Here is a 15,433-nt window from a genome sequence, read left to right on the forward strand (position 1 = left end):
TGTGTCCCCCCACCCATTCTGATTCCACCCACCCGGGGGCCACTCTACCCTCATCACAATAAAGAGGCTGTTTAACCTTGGACAAATTAGAAGGACTAGCCACTTGGCTGTCCATCTGCTGCCTTTACAAGCCTGGGCCCCACCGGTACACACTGAAATATTAAACGAAACACAACATACTTAATGGAGGTGCACAAATTTGGATAAAATAGCCAACGTTTGATCATTGAGTTCAGTCTGAGCAAGCACCTCACTGTGGAGTGACAAGACCAGGGGGCATGCGACACTAGACCAATCAGTCGGCGTGACACGTCAGCTAGGATAGCACCTTAATGGTGTGTTAATATCTTAGCCTATGTGTGCACTTCACTGGATGAATTGGTGTGAGAAAAAAGTAAATAATGGTGCCATCTTGTGTCATCAACCTTTCACCTGTCTAGTGAACCCTCTGACCATATGATGAGTAGGTATAACAGGTCTAGTAGGTATAACAGGTCTAGTAGGTATAACAGGTCAAGTAGGTATAACAGGTCAAGTAGGTATAACAGGTCAAGTAGGTATAACAGGTCAAGTAGGTATAACAGGTCTGGTAGGTATAACAAGTCAAGTACTAGTAGGTATAACAGGTCTAGTAGGTATAACAGGTCTAGTAGTTATAACAGGTCTAGTAGGTATAACAGGTCTAGTAGTTATAACAGGTCTAGTAGTTATAACAGGTCTAGTAGGTATAACAGGTCAAGTAGGTATAACAGGTCTGGTAGATATAACAGGTCTGGTAGATATAACAGGTCTAGTAGTCATAACAGGTCTAGTAGGTATAACAGGTCTAGTAGGTATAACAGGTCTAGTAGTCATAAATATCTAGCAGGTATAACAGATCTAGTAGGTATAACTGGCCTCGTAGTCATAACAGGTCCGGTAGTTATAACAGGTCTGGTAGGTATAACAGGTCTCGTAGGTATAACAGGTCTAGCAGGTATAACAGGTCTAGTAGGTATAACAGGTCTCGTAGGTATAACAGGTCTCGTAGGTATAACAGGTCTAGTAGGTATAACAGGTCTAGCAGGTATAACAGGTCTAGCAGGTATAACAGGTCTAGTAGGTATAACAGGTCTCGTAGGTATAACAGGTCTAGTAGGTTTAACAGGTCTCGTAGGTTTAACAGGTCTCGTAGGTTTAACAGGTCTAGCAGGTATAACAGGTCTCGTAAGTATAACAGGTCTAGTAGTTATAACTGGTCTAGTAGTTATAACTGGTCCAGTAGGTATAACAGGTCTAGTAGGTATAACAGGTCTAGTAGTTATAACAGGTCAAGTAGGTATAACAGGTCTGGTAGATATAACAGGTCTAGTAGGTATAACAGGTCTAGTAGTCATAACAGGTCTAGTAGGTATAACAGGTCTAGTAGGTATAACAGGTCTAGTAGTCATAAATATCTAGCAGGTATAACAGATCTAGTAGGTATAACAGGTCTAGTAGTCATAAATATCTAGCAGGTATAACAGATCTAGTAGGTATAACTGGCCTCGTAGTCATAACAGGTCCGGTAGTTATAACAGGTCTGGTAGGTATAACAGGTCTCGTAGGTATAACAGGTCTAGCAGGTATAACAGGTCTAGCAGGTATAACAGGTCTGGTAGGTATAACAGGTCTCGTAGGTATAACAGGTCTAGCAGGTATAACAGGTCTCGTAGGTATAACAGGTCTAGTAGGTATAACAGGTCTCGTAGGTATAACAGGTCTAGCAGGTATAACAGGTCTCGTAGGTATAACAGGTCTAGTAGGTATAACAGGTCTAGGTAGGTATAACAGGTCTCGTAGGTATAACAGGTCTCAGGTCTAGTAGGTATAACAGGTCTCGTAGGTATAACAGGTCTAGTAGGTATAACAGGTCTCGTAGGTATAACAGGTCTCGTAGGTTTAACAGGTCTCGTAGGTATAACAGGTCTCGTAGGTATAACAGGTCTCGTAGGTATAACAGGTCTAGTAGGTATAACAGGTCTAGCAGGTATAACAGGTCTAGCAGGTATAACAGGTCTAGTAGGTATAACAGGTCTCGTAGGTTTAACAGGTCTCGTAGGTATAACAGGTCTCGTAGGTATAACAGGTCTCGTAGGTATAACAGGTCTCGTAGGTATAACAGGTCTAGTAGGTTTAACAGGTCTCGTAGGTATAACAGGTCTCGTAGGTATAACAGGTCTCGTAGGTTTAACAGGTCTCGTAGGTATAACAGGTCTCGTAGGTATAACAGGTCTCGTAGGTTTAACAGGTCTCGTAGGTTTAACAGGTCTCGTAGGTTTAACAGGTCTCGTAGGTTTAACAGGTCTCGTAGGTTTAACAGGTCTAGCAGGTATAACAGGTCTCGTAAGTATAACAGGTCTAGTAGTTATATCTGGTCTAGTAGTTATAACTGGTCCAGTAGGTATAACAGGTCTAGTAGTTATAACAGGTCTAGTAGTTATATCTGGTCTAGTAGTTATAACTGGTCCAGTAGGTATAACAGGTCTAGTAGGTATAACAGGTCTAACAGGTCTAGTATGTATAACTGGTCTAACTGGTCTAGTAGGTATAACAGGTCTAGTAGGTCTAACTGGTCTAACTGGTCTCGTAGGTTTAACAGGTCTCGTAGGTTTAACAGGTCTCGTAGGTTTAACAGGTCTAGCAGGTATAACAGGTCTCGTAAGTATAACAGGTCTAGTAGTTATATCTGGTCTAGTAGTTATAACTGGTCCAGTAGGTATAACAGGTCTAGTAGTTATAACAGGTCTAGTAGTTATAACAGGTCTAGTAGGTATAACAGGTCTAACAGGTCTAGTATGTATAACTGGTCTAACTGGTCTAGTAGGTATAACAGGTCTAGTAGGTCTAACTGGTCTAACTGGTCTAGTAGGTATAACAGGTCTAGTAGGTATAACAGGTCTGGTAGGTATAACAGGTCTAGTATGTATAACAGGTCTAGTATGTATAGCAGATCTAGTATGTATAGCAGATCTAGTAGGTATAGCAGGTCCAGTATGCATAGCAGGTCTCGTAGGTATAAAAGGTCTAACAGGCCTAGTAGTCGTAACAGGCCTGGTAATCATAACAGTGCTGGTAGTCGTAACAGGCCTGGTAGTCGTAACAGGCCTAGTAGTAGTAACAGGCCTAGTAGCAGTAACAGGCCTAGTAGTCGTAACAGGCCTGGTAGTCGTAACAGGCCTGGTAGTCGTAACGGGCCTGGTAGTCGTAACAGGCCTGGTAGTCGTAACAGGCCTAGTAGTAGTAACAGGCCTAGTAGTAGTAACAGGCCTAGTAGTAGTAACAGGCCTAGTAGTAGTAACAGGCCTAGTAGTAGTAACAGGCCTAGAAGCAGTAACAGGCCTAGAAGCAGTAACAGGCCTAGAAGCAGTAACAGGCCTAGTGGTCGTAACAGGTCCGGTATTCGTAACAGGTCCGGTAGTTATAACACGTCTAACAGGTCTAGAAGGTATAACAGGTCTAGTATGTATAACTGGTCTAGTAGGTATAACAGGTCTAGTATGTATAACTGGTCTAGTAGTTATAACAGGTCTAGTAGGTATAACAGGTCTAGTAGGTATAACAGGTCTAGTATGTATAACAGGTCTAGTATGTATAGCAGATCTAGTAGGTATAGCAGGTCCAGTATGCATAGCAGGTCTCATAGGTATAAAAGGTCTAACAGGCCTAGTAGTAGTAACAGGCCTAGTAGTAGTAACAGGCCTAGTAGTAGTAACAGGCCTAGTAGTAGCAACAGGCCTGGTGGTCGTAACAGGTCTGGTATTCGTAACAGGTCCGGTAGGTATAACAGGTCCAATAGTTACTACTGGCCTCATAGTCATAACTGGCCTAGTAGTTATAACAGGTCCAGTAGGTATAACAGGTCTAGTAGGTATAACTGGTCTCTAGTAGTCATAACAGGTATAACAAGTCTAGTAGTTATAACAGGTCCAGTGGGTATAACAAATCCAGTAGGTATAACAAGTCTAGTAGTTATAACAGGTCCAGTAGGTATAACAGGTCCAGTAGGTATAACAGGTCCAGTATCTATGACAGGTCCAGTAGGTATAACAGGTCCAGTAGGTATAACAGGTCCAGTAGCTATGACAGGTCCAGTAGGTATAACAGGTCCAGTAGGTATAACAGGTCCAGTAGGTATAACAGGTCCAGTAGGTATAACAGGTCCAGTAGGTATAACAGGTCCAGTAGGTATAACAGGTCCAGTAGGTATAACAGGTCCAGTAGGTATAACAGGTCCAGTAGTTATAACAGGTCCAGTAGGTATAACAGGTCCAGTAGGTATAACAGGTCCAGTAGGTATAACAGGTCCAGTATCTATGACAGGTCCAGTAGGTATAACAGGTCCAGTAGGTATAACAGGTCCAGTATCTATGACAGGTCCAGTAGGTATAACAGGTCCAGTAGGTATAACAGGTCCAGTAGGTATGACAGGTCCAGTAGGTATGACAGGTCTAGTAGGTATGACAGGTCTAGTAGGTATAACTGGACTAACAGGTCTAGTATGTATAACTGGTGTAGTAGGTATAACAGGTCCAGTATGCATAGCAGGTCTATAATGTATAACAGGTCCGGTAGGTATAACAGGTCTAGTAGGTATAACAGGTCTGGTAGGTATAACAGGTCTAGTATCTATAACAGGTCTAGTAGGTATAACAGGTCTAGTAGGTATAACAGGTCCAGTAGGTATAACAGGTCCGGTAGGTATAACAGGTCTGGTAGGTATAACAGGTCTGGTAGGTATAACAGGTCTGGTAGGTATAACAGGTCTAGTAGGTATAACAGGTCTAGTAGGTATAACAGGTCTAGTAGGTATAACAGGTCTAGTAGGTATAACAGGTCTAGTATCTATAACAGGTCTAGTAGGTATAACAGGTCTATAATGTATAACAGGTCTAGTAGGTATAACAGGTATAGTAGGTATAACAGGTCTAGTAGTTATAACAGGTCTATAATGTATAACTGGTCTGGTAGGTATAACAGGTCCGGTAGTTATAACAGGTCCGGTAGGTATAACAGGTCTAGTAGGTATAACAGTTTCAGTAGTTATAACAGGTCTAGTAGTTGAGGGAGATTGCTGCTTACTCCTGATTGTTCTCTTCAAATCTCTGTCTATCTATCTTGTTGGCCCCCTCCTTGACACAGACAGAGTATGTCACGGATAATAATAGCTCCAAGCTCTAGAGACAGATGTGAGGTATTTACAATCCTCCACTACCTTTGTTTCCTTTTCATATTTCATATTTTCACCAATGCTTAAGGAAAGCAGATCTGGATTAGTATCATTTTGTAATTCATAATCTGCTCACATTATCCTGATCAAACAAAGGCTGGATTTATTTGTGTCCCCATTTTGATTTATTAGTGGGGTTATTGGGCAACCCAGCATGCAGAAAGTGTTGTGTTGAGGTTAGAGGGCAGTGCCCACCAGTAAACATAGTCTGCCTCACTGTCTCACTCACAGTATAGACAGACATTGCAGACAGAACAGACAACAGGCACCAGGGTTTAAACACCCTGACTGTGCAATCAAATCCTGGACAACAACATGCAAATTACAGACATATAATTCAACATTAAAAAAATGAATGAAACAAAATCAATAGAACAGAAATTCACATTATGATAATGACACGTAAAAACAATAATAACCACATGCATCCATGTCAGTTGGTTTAAATCTAGCTGCGTTTAGAATCAGGGTGGGTGGATGGATACTCATAGTAAAGGTGAGTAGCAGTATCTGTTTTAAAGTCTATGTGGGCCAACATGGAGTCACATAGGAGATGAGACAACAATGAGCTCACTCGATTCAGCAGGAGACTTGCTGCGCCGGATCGGACCTGGACTCTTAGAACCTTTCTTCTTCATCATCCTGCACCCTTCTGTGAAGAGAAACGCAGACGCACACACCAGACAGACAGACAGACAGACAGACCAGACAGACAGACAGACAGACACACCAGACAGACAGACAGACAGACACACCAGACAGACAGAAACACCAGACAGAAACACAGACAGACACACCAGATGGACAGACACAGACACACCAGACAGACACACCAGACAGACAGACAGACACACACACACACACCAGACAGACAGACACACCAGACAGACAGACAGACAGACAGACAGACAGTGTGTGAGCATCAGACAAACCGTAATCACAGTAGCATCTTTCATGTGAAAGGCAGCATTGACAAAGAAATAGACGTTCATACGAACAGATTGACATGGACACTGTAAAATGTTAATTGATTACCAAATGGCATACAGATGTGTCTTTAATGAAGTCCATTGTTGCTGAAATGTTTTCAGCAAGGTGGGTAGTTTGGTGGTCTCTGTTGTACAAAGACTAGCTTCATAGTGAGCTTCAGTCTATGTGGTCTCTGTGTGTACAGCAATTATATATTGTGTATGCAGAGCGGTGAGGTTTACTGTCTGTAGACAGTATTCAGAGCGGTGAGGTTTACTGTCTGTACAGTAGTTGTGTGTGTCATGCAGTTTATTTTGGGTCATTGCATTAATAAGTGTGAAGAGTGCAGCATGAAGCCGACAGCCACAAAGACTGCTAGACATCCTCCTTTCCTCCCTCTGCTCACCTCTCCACTCCTCCTCTGCCTTCCTCTCAGTACTAGAGTGCCTTTCTATTCCTCCACCCTACTCTCCTCTCTAAAAATCTTCACTCCTCTAGCGCCCATCCCTCCTACCTCCTCTAGCACCCATCCCTCCTCCCTCCACTAGCGCCCATCCCTCCTCTCTCCACTAGCGCCCATCCCTCCTCCCTCCTCTAACGCCCATCCCTCCTCTAGCACCCATCCCTCCTACCTCCTCTAGCACCCATCCCTCCTCTCTCCACTAGCGCCCATCCCTCCTCTCTCCACTAGCGCCCATCCCTCCTCTCTCCACTAGCGCCCATCCCTCCTCTCTCCACTAGCGCCCATCCCTCCTCTCTCCACTAGCGCCCATCCCTCCTCCTCCTCTAGCGCCCATCCCTCCTCTCTCCTCTAGCGCCCATCCCTCCTCTCTCCACTAGCGCCCATCCCTCCTCTCTCCACTAGCGCCCATCCCTCCTCTCTCCTCTAGCGCCCATCCCTCCTCTCTCCACTAGCGCCCATCCCTCCTCTCTCCACTAGCGCCCATCCCTCCTCTCTCCTCTAGCACCCATCCCTCCTACCTCCTCTAGCTCCCATCCCTCCTCCCTCCACTAGCGCCCATCCCTCCTCCCTCCACTAGCGCCCATCCCTCCTCCCTCCTCTAGCACCCATCCCTCCTACCTCCTCTAGCGCCCATCCCTCCTACCTCCTCTAGCGCCCATCCCTCCTACCTCCACTAGCGCCCATCCCTCCTCCCTCCTCTAGCACCCATCCCTCCTCCCTCCTCTAGCACCCATCCCTCCTACCTCCTCTAGCACCCATCCCTCCTACCTCCTCTAGCACCCATCCCTCCTACCTCCTCTAGCACCCATCCCTCCTACCTCCTCTAGCACCCATCCCTCCTACCTCCTCTAGCACCCATCCCTCCTACCTCCACTAGCTCCCATCCCTCCTACCTCCTCTAGCACCCATCCCTCCTACCTCCTCTAGCACCCATCCCTCCTACCTCCTCTAGCACCCATCCCTCCTTTAGCACCCATCCCTCCTCCCTCCAATAGCACCCATCCCTCCTACCTCCTCTAGCGCCCATCCCTCCCTCCCTCCACTAGCGCCCATCCCTCCTCCCTCCACTAGCGCCCATCCCTCCTCCCTCCACTAGCGCCCATCCCTCCTCCCTCCACTAGCACCCATCCCTCCTCCCTCCACTAGCGCCCATCCCTCCTCCCTCCACTAGCGCCCATCCCTCCTCCCTCCACTAGCGCCCATCCCTCCTCCCTCCACTAGCGCCCATCCCTCCTCCCTCCACTAGCGCCCATCTCTCCTCCTCCCTCCACTAGCGCCCATCCCTCCTCTCTCCACTAGCGCCCATCCCTCCTACCTCCTCTAGCGCCCATCCCTCCTCCCTCCACTAGCGCCCATCCCTCCTCTCTCCACTAGCGCCCATCCCTCCTACAGCGCCCATCTCTCCTCTCTCCACTAGCGCCCATCCCTCCTCTCTCCTCTAGCGCCCATCCCTCCACTAGCGCCCATCCCTCCTACCTCCCTCTAGCGCCCATCCCTCCTCCCTCCACTAGCGCCCATCCCTCCTCTCTCCTCTAGCGCCCATCCTCCTCTCTCCACTAGCGCCCATCCCTCCTCTCTCCTCTAGCGCCCATCCCTCCTCTCTCCACTAGCGCCCATCCCTCCTCCCTCCTCTAGCGCCCATCCCTCCTCCCTCCACTAGCGCCCATCCCTCCTACCTCCTCTAGCACCCATCCCTCCTCTCTCCACTAGCGCCCATCCCTCCTACCTCCTCTAGCGCCCATCCCTCATACCTCCTCTAGCTCCCATCCCTCCTCCCTCCTCTAGCTCCCATCCCTCCTCCCTCCTCTAGCTCCCATCCCTCCTCCCTCCTCTAGCTCCCATCCCTCATCTAGCCTCCTCTAGCTCCCATCCCTCATACCTCCTCTAGCTCCCATCCCTCCTCCCTCCTCTAGCACCCATCCCTCATACCTCCTCTAGCTCCCATCCCTCCTCCCCTCCTCTAGCTCCCATCCCTCATACCTCCTCTAGCTCCCATCCCTCCTCCCTCCTCTAGCTCCCATCCCTCATACCTCCTCTAGCTCCCATCCCTCCTCCCTCCTCTAGCGCCCATCCCTCCTACCTCCACTAGCTCCCATCCCTCCTCCCTCCTCTAGCTCCCATCCCTCATACCTCCTCTAGCTCCCATCCCTCCTCCCTCCTCTAGCACCCATCATCCTCTCATACCTCCTCTAGCTCCCATCCCTCCTCCCTCCTCTAGCTCCCATCCCTCCTCCCTCCTCTAGCTCCCATCCCTCCTCCCTCCTCTAGCTCCCATCCCTCATACCTCCTCTAGCTCCCATCCCTCCTCCCTCCACTAGCGCCCATCCCTCCTCCCTCCTCTAGCACCCATCCCTCATACCTCCTCTAGCTCCCATCCCTCCTCCCTCCTCTAGCTCCCATCACTCATACCTCCTCTAGCTCCCATCCCTCCTCCCTCCTCTAGCTCCCATCCCTCATACCTCCTCTAGCTCCCATCCCTCCTCCCTCCTCTAGCTCCCATCCCTCATACCTCCTCTAGCTCCCATCCCTCCTCCCTCCACTAGCGCCCATCCCTCCTCCCTCCTCTAGCACCCATCCCTCATACCTCCTCTAGCTCCCATCCCTCCTCCCTCCTCTAGCTCCCATCCCTCATACCTCCTCTAGCTCCCATCCCTCCTCCCTCCTCTAGCTCCCATCCCTCTCCTCCCTCCTCTAGCATCCCATCCCTCCTCCCTCCTCTAGCTCCCATCCCATCCTCCCTCCTCTAGCTCCCATCCCTCCTCCCTCCTCTAGCTCCCATCCCTCCTCCCTCCTCTAGCTCCCATCCCTCCTCCCTCCTCTAGCGCCCACCCCTCCTCTAGCGCCCATCCCTCCTCCAGCGCCCATCCCCTCCTCCAGCGCCCACCCCTCCTCCAGCGCCCACCTCCTCCTCCAGCTCCCCCACCCCTCCTCCAGCGCCCACCCCTCCTCCAGCGCCCATCCCTCCTCCAGCGCCCATCCCCCTCCTCCAGCGCCCATCCCTCCTCCAGCGCCCATCCCTCCTCCAGCGCCCATCCCTCCTCCAGCGCCCATCCCCTCCTCCCAGCGCCCATCCCTCCTCCCAGCTCCCATCCCCATCCCTCCTCTAGCGCCCATCCCTCCTCCAGCGCCCATCCCTCCTCTAGCGCCCATCCCTCCTCCCTCCTCTAGCGCCCATCCCTCCTCTTGCTCCCACCCCTCCTCCCTCCTCCTAGCTCCCATCCCCCCTCCTCCAGCGCCCATCCCCCTCCTCCAGCGCCCATCCCCCTCCTCCAGCGCCCATCCCCCTCCTCCAGCGCCCACCCCTCCTCCAGCGCCCACCCCTCCTCCAGCGCCCCCATCCCTCCTCTAGCGCCCATCCCCCTCCTCTTGCTCCCACCCCTCCTCTTGCTCCCATCCCTCCTCTAGCGCCCATCCCTCCTACCTCTTGCTCCCATCCCTCCTCTAGCGCCCATCCCTCCTCTTGCTCCCATCCCTCCTCTAGCGCCCATCCCTCCTCTTGCGCCCATCCCTCCTCTAGCGCCCATCCCTCCTCTAGCGCCCATCCCTCCTCTTGCGCCCACCCCTCCTCTAGCGCCCATCCCTCCTCCCTCCTCTAGCGCCCATCCCTCCTCCTCTTGCGCCCACCCCTCCTCCAGCACCCACCCCTCCTCCAGCGCCCACCCCTCCTCCAGCGCCCACCCCTCCTCTTGCTCCCATCCCTCCTCTAGCGCCCATCCCTCCTCTAGCGCCCATCCCTCCTCTAGCTCCCATCCCTCCTCTTGCTCCCATCCCTCCTCTAGCGCCCATCCCTCCTCTTGCTCCCATCCCTCCTCTTGCTCCCACCCCTCCTCTAGCGCCCATCCCTCCTCTAGCGCCCATCCCTCCTCAGCCCATCCTCTAGCGCCCATCCCTCCTCTAGCGCCCACCCCTCCTCCAGCACCCATCCCTCCGATAGTGTCCATCCCTCCACCCTCCTCTCGTGTCCATCCCTCCACCCTCCTCCTCTGTCCATCCCTCCACCCTCCTCTCGTGCCCATCCCTCCACCCTCCTCTCGTGTCCATCCCTCCCCACCCCTCCTCTCGTGTCCATCCCTCCACCCTCCTCCTCGTGTCTCATCCCTCCACCCTCCTCTAGTGTCCATCCCTCCACCCTCCTCTCGTGTCCATCCCTCCACCCTCCTCTAGCGTGTCCATCCTCTCCACCCTCCTCTCGTGTCCATCCCTCCACCCTCCTCTCGTGTCCATCCCTCCACCCTCCTCTCGTGTCCATCCCTCCACCCTCCTCTCGTGTCCATCCCTCCACCCTCCTCTCGTGTCCATCCCTCCACCCTCCTCTCGTGTCCATCCCTCCACCCTCCTCTCGTGTCCATCCCTCCACCCTCCTCTCGTGTCCATCCCTCCACCCTCCTCTCGTGTCCATCCCTCCACCCTCCTCTCGTGTCCATCCCTCCACCCTCCTCCCTCGTGTCCATCCCTCCACCCTCCTCTCGTGTCCATCCCTCCACCCTCCTCTCGTGTCCATCCCTCCACCCTCCTCTCGTGTCCATCCCTCCACCCTCCTCTCGTGTCCATCCCTCCACCCTCCTCTCGTGTCCATCCCTCCACCCTCCTCTCGTGTCCATCCCTGCACCCTCCTCTCGTGTCCATCCCTCCACCCTCCTCTCGTGTCCATCCCTCCACCCTCCTCTCGTGTCCATCCCTCCACCCTCCTCTCTCGTGTCCATCCCTCCACCCTCCTCTCGTGTCCATCCCTCCACCCTCCACCCTCCTCTCGTGTCCATCCCTCCACCCTCCTCTCGTGTCCATCCCTCCACCCTCCTCTCGTGTCCATCCCTCCACCCTCCTCTCGTGTCCATCCCTCCACCCTCCTCTCGTGTCCATCCCTCCACCCTCCTCTCGTGTCCATCCCTCCACCCTCCTCTCGTGTCCATCCCTCCACCCTCCTCTCGTGTCCATCCCTCCACCCTCCATCTCGTGTCCATCCCTCCACCCGTGTCCTCCCTCGTGTCCATCCCTCCACCCTCCTCTCGTGTCCATCCCTCCACCCTCCTCTCGTGTCCATCCCTCCACCCTCCTCTCGTGTCCATCCCTCCACCCTCCTCTCGTGTCCATCCCTCCACCCTCCTCTCGTGTCCATCCCTCCACCCTCCTCTCGTGTCCATCCCTCCACCCTCCTCTCGTGTCCATCCCTCCACCCTCCTCTCGTGTCCATCCCTCCACCCTCCTCTCGTGTCCATCCCTCCACCCTCCTCTCGTGTCCATCCCTCCACCCTCCTCTCGTGTCCATCCCTCCACCCTCCTCTCGTGTCCATCCCTCCACCCTCCTCTCGTGTCCATCCCTCCACCCTCCTCTCGTGTCCATCCCTCCACCCTCCTCTCGTGTCCATCCCTCCACCCTCCTCTCGTGTCCATCCCTCCACCCTCCTCTCGTGTCCATCCCTCCACCCTCCTCCCTGTCTGTCTTTCCTGCCGGCAGAGAGCTGATCACACAGTGTCTGTTTGTCTTCTCTCTCCTAACCTTCATGCACCAGGAGTCACACAGCCAGATGTCAGTGTGCCAGTGCTCGTGTGAAATGCCACCGGGTATTCAAAAATCCTTCACACCTAAAGAACATATTAGACACTCACTTCCCCTCTACACCACGCTCACCCCGCCCCTGTCTGGAAGAGTGGTTTAGTCTATGAAATGCTCTGCTACACCCCCAGGGAGAGGAAATTGTATGACCCAAAGATGACAGAAGTGTTCTTAAAATGACAGAGTTGACTTATCTGAAATAGCCTTATGTATTTAGACTTTTAAAGGGTTAATTAAAGGGCTTTGAGTTCAGTCCACATTTGCAGGGCCAATTGAAGGTGATCCAATTCTGCTTGTAGTGATGCTTATTAAATACTGAGCTACATACACTCCTCTGTCTCCTGCAATGGCCATCGAAACTGGATACATTTTTATGTGTAAATCCGATTAAGCAACAGGATCCAAATCTATACCAAATATGTCTGTGTATGGTGATAGGATTGGATTATCTCTGACTGTGCTGTATCAGTTTGGACCAGTGCAGTGTGTGAAAGACAGGGCCACTCCGTTCCTCGCTCCTGGCCCCACCCAGGCCAACTCAGTGGTCTCCAGCAGACATAATATGATGTCAGTGTGATGTCGGCATGACCCCACTGACCTTGGTTATTAAAGGCCCCCTGGGCTGATTTGGGTTTGGTTCCAGAGGGGTAGAGCGCTGAAAGAAAGGAACCACAACATTAAAGCACACGGGCCAACTCCTTCAGTCAAGGACCCAGAGGACAGGCAGGGGGTTAGGAAATAGACCCTGCCTAAAACATATCAATCCTACACTGATAGTGTACCGTAATCATGTATATGATTTTCCCTTGTTACTGAGCTCTCTGCTATAGAGAGGTGTGACAGGGTTTGGGAGAGGGAGCTGAATTTGCAGTGGCCTGTGTAGCCATTATGTGAAAATAACCTTTAAAACACCTGTAGGAAGTGGCCAGGCTGGGTAGTGTAGCTCTACTTCTCTCCTCCACCCAGAGTCAGTATCAGCACCAATGATCTCAACCTGTCACCAACAAGATGAATGGCTGTTCCTCCACCCAGACTTATCTTTCCCTGCTGCTTACTGCACACAACACAGCAGACCAATACTTTACATTTACATTCACTACACACACACATGAATACACAGTGGCACACACTATATTTATTCTGGTATGTAAGAGGCATCTGTTCTAGTGTAGCCTGGAAATGCCTGTCCTACATGTAGGCCTGTCTTTTAAAATGTGATGGGAGGAACACATAGAATGGCCATTCTTAAGTCCTTCCCATTATGGCCCTGGCGGTACCTGATCCTGTTTGGCATTTGAGGTGCCCTAGAGACTACTTACCACTCTATTTACATGTCTAAAACCTAATTTACATAAACACCATCTAAATAATGAGCTCTAGTGCAATACTGATTTGAAAGACCTATAAAGAAAAAACTCCAAAAGGAGACAAAAGAAGAAGGCTATGTGATGTATTTGCCAGTCACTCCATTGAACAGCTAGCTACCATAATCTACATGTAGACTGAGCTGTATGTTGACAAAACTGAGTCCGGCCTCCAGCCTAAATCTGGATTTTCTGGGGGTTCTGGGGTGCTGATATTTTATTTAACTATATATTTCAGAGAGATTATTTCCTTTCTAAATCAGAGCTGCAAGTTCCTATCTGCACTGTGTGTGTGTGTGTGTGTGTGTGTGTGTGTGTGTGTGTGTGTGTGTGTGTGTGTGTGTGTGTGTGTGTGTGTGAGAGAGAAAGAAATATACAGTGACTAAAATACCACAATCACATTGACAGATTAGAGAATTTCACAAAAGGTTACAACACTTCCTATGTTGCAATGTATACAGTACAAATATAATACATGTCACATCATAGAAAATTGACAATATTGTAGATAGAACAGTAACAGTAACATTTGACCACAGACTTTTGCAGTGTATGAGGGAAACAGGTTCTGGTCCCAGGGACCAGTGGTGTAGGGACCAGTGGGGACTAGCCGTGTTACAGTGGTGTAGTTAGTGACTAGCCGTGTTACAGTGGTGTAGTTAGTGACTAGTGGTATAGTTAGTGACTACTGGTGCTACAGTGGTGCAGTTAGTGACTACTGGTGCTACAGTGGTGCAGTTAGTGACTACTGGTGCTACAGTGGTGCAGTTAGTGACTACTGGTGCTACAGTGGTGTAGTTAGTGACTACTGGTGCTACAGTGGTGTAGTTAGTGACTACTGGTGCTACAGTGGTGTAGTTAGTGACTACTGGTGCTACAGTGGTGTAGTTAGTGACTACTGGTGCTACAGTGGTGTAGTTAGTGACTACTGGTGCTACAGTGGTGTAGTTAGTGACTACTGGTGCTACAGTGGTGTAGTTAGTGACTACTGGTGCTACAGTGGTGTAGTTAGTGACTACTGGTGCTACTAGGTGCTACTGGTGCAGTGGTGTAGTTAGTGACTACTGGTGCTACAGTGGTGTAGTTAGTGACTACTGGTGCTACTACAGTGGTGTAGTTAGTGAGTGGTGTAGTTAGTGACTACTGGTGCTACAGTGGTGTAGTTAGTGACTACTGGTGCTACAGTGGTGTAGTTAGTGACTACTGGTGCTACAGTGGTGTAGTTAGTGACTACTGGTGCTACAGTGGTGTAGTTAGTGACTACTGGTGCTACAGTGGTGTAGTTAGTGACTACTGGTGCTACAGTGGTGTAGTTAGTGACTACTGGTGCTACAGTGGTGTAGTTAGTGACTACTGGTGCTACAGTGGTGTAGTTAGTGACTACTGGTGCTACAGTGGTGTAGTTAGTGACTACTGGTGTGGCTGCTCTCACCATTCTCATCCAGAGAGAAGTCATCCTGGGCATAGCGGAACTTCTCAGGGCCACAGGCAATGAAGACATCATCATCACCAAAGAAATCCTGAAGACAGGTGACCTGGAGGAGCAGAGAGACAATACCATTTGAGAACGCAGGCCTGCAACAACACATATCAGATGTAAAATAAATCCATCTTAGACATTGACCAATGTAACATCTCAGCACTACTACCTCCTTGACTCCTCATTTTCTCCCAGGTCACATCATGCTACTAACAGTGGCGGGAGCAGATTGGCTGAATACCCGGGGCGCGGGGTGCAGGGGTGCTTGGAGTGTCAACAAAGTAGCATGAGAGAAATATGATGCCAAGTTTTCAAACTACTGGTAGTTTCTTTGAGAATATATAGCTACTGTATA

The 15,433-nt window shown here is 50.7% G+C and overlaps 1 protein-coding gene and 2 long non-coding RNA genes across 4 annotated transcripts in view; 2 read left to right on the forward strand and 1 right to left on the reverse strand.

Moving 5' to 3' along the window:
* LOC112230661 (neuronal migration protein doublecortin) overlaps positions 1–15,433 on the reverse strand; it is a 99,553-nt gene that overhangs the window by 13,736 nt on the left and 70,384 nt on the right. For both annotated transcript variants that reach the window (XM_042311279.1, XM_042311280.1), the window contains exons 4-6: positions 15,031–15,133; positions 12,833–12,889; positions 5,823–5,900 (exon numbers count right to left, since the gene is read on the reverse strand). In XM_042311279.1, the coding sequence (XP_042167213.1) occupies positions 5,823–5,900; positions 12,833–12,889; positions 15,031–15,133 (238 nt within the window). The remainder of the gene's footprint in view (positions 1–5,822; positions 5,901–12,832; positions 12,890–15,030; positions 15,134–15,433) is intronic.
* LOC121841647 lies at positions 1,574–2,057 on the forward strand. Its single transcript, XR_006080676.1, has 2 exons — positions 1,574–1,604; positions 1,847–2,057. It is a non-coding gene; the product is annotated as an uncharacterized LOC121841647 (long non-coding RNA).
* LOC121841646 lies at positions 2,362–2,803 on the forward strand. Its single transcript, XR_006080675.1, has 3 exons — positions 2,362–2,377; positions 2,450–2,503; positions 2,747–2,803. It is a non-coding gene; the product is annotated as an uncharacterized LOC121841646 (long non-coding RNA).

This window comes from Oncorhynchus tshawytscha, linkage group LG33 (assembly GCF_018296145.1).
Source record: "Oncorhynchus tshawytscha isolate Ot180627B linkage group LG33, Otsh_v2.0, whole genome shotgun sequence".
NCBI classification, from domain to species: domain Eukaryota; kingdom Metazoa; phylum Chordata; class Actinopteri; order Salmoniformes; family Salmonidae; genus Oncorhynchus; species Oncorhynchus tshawytscha.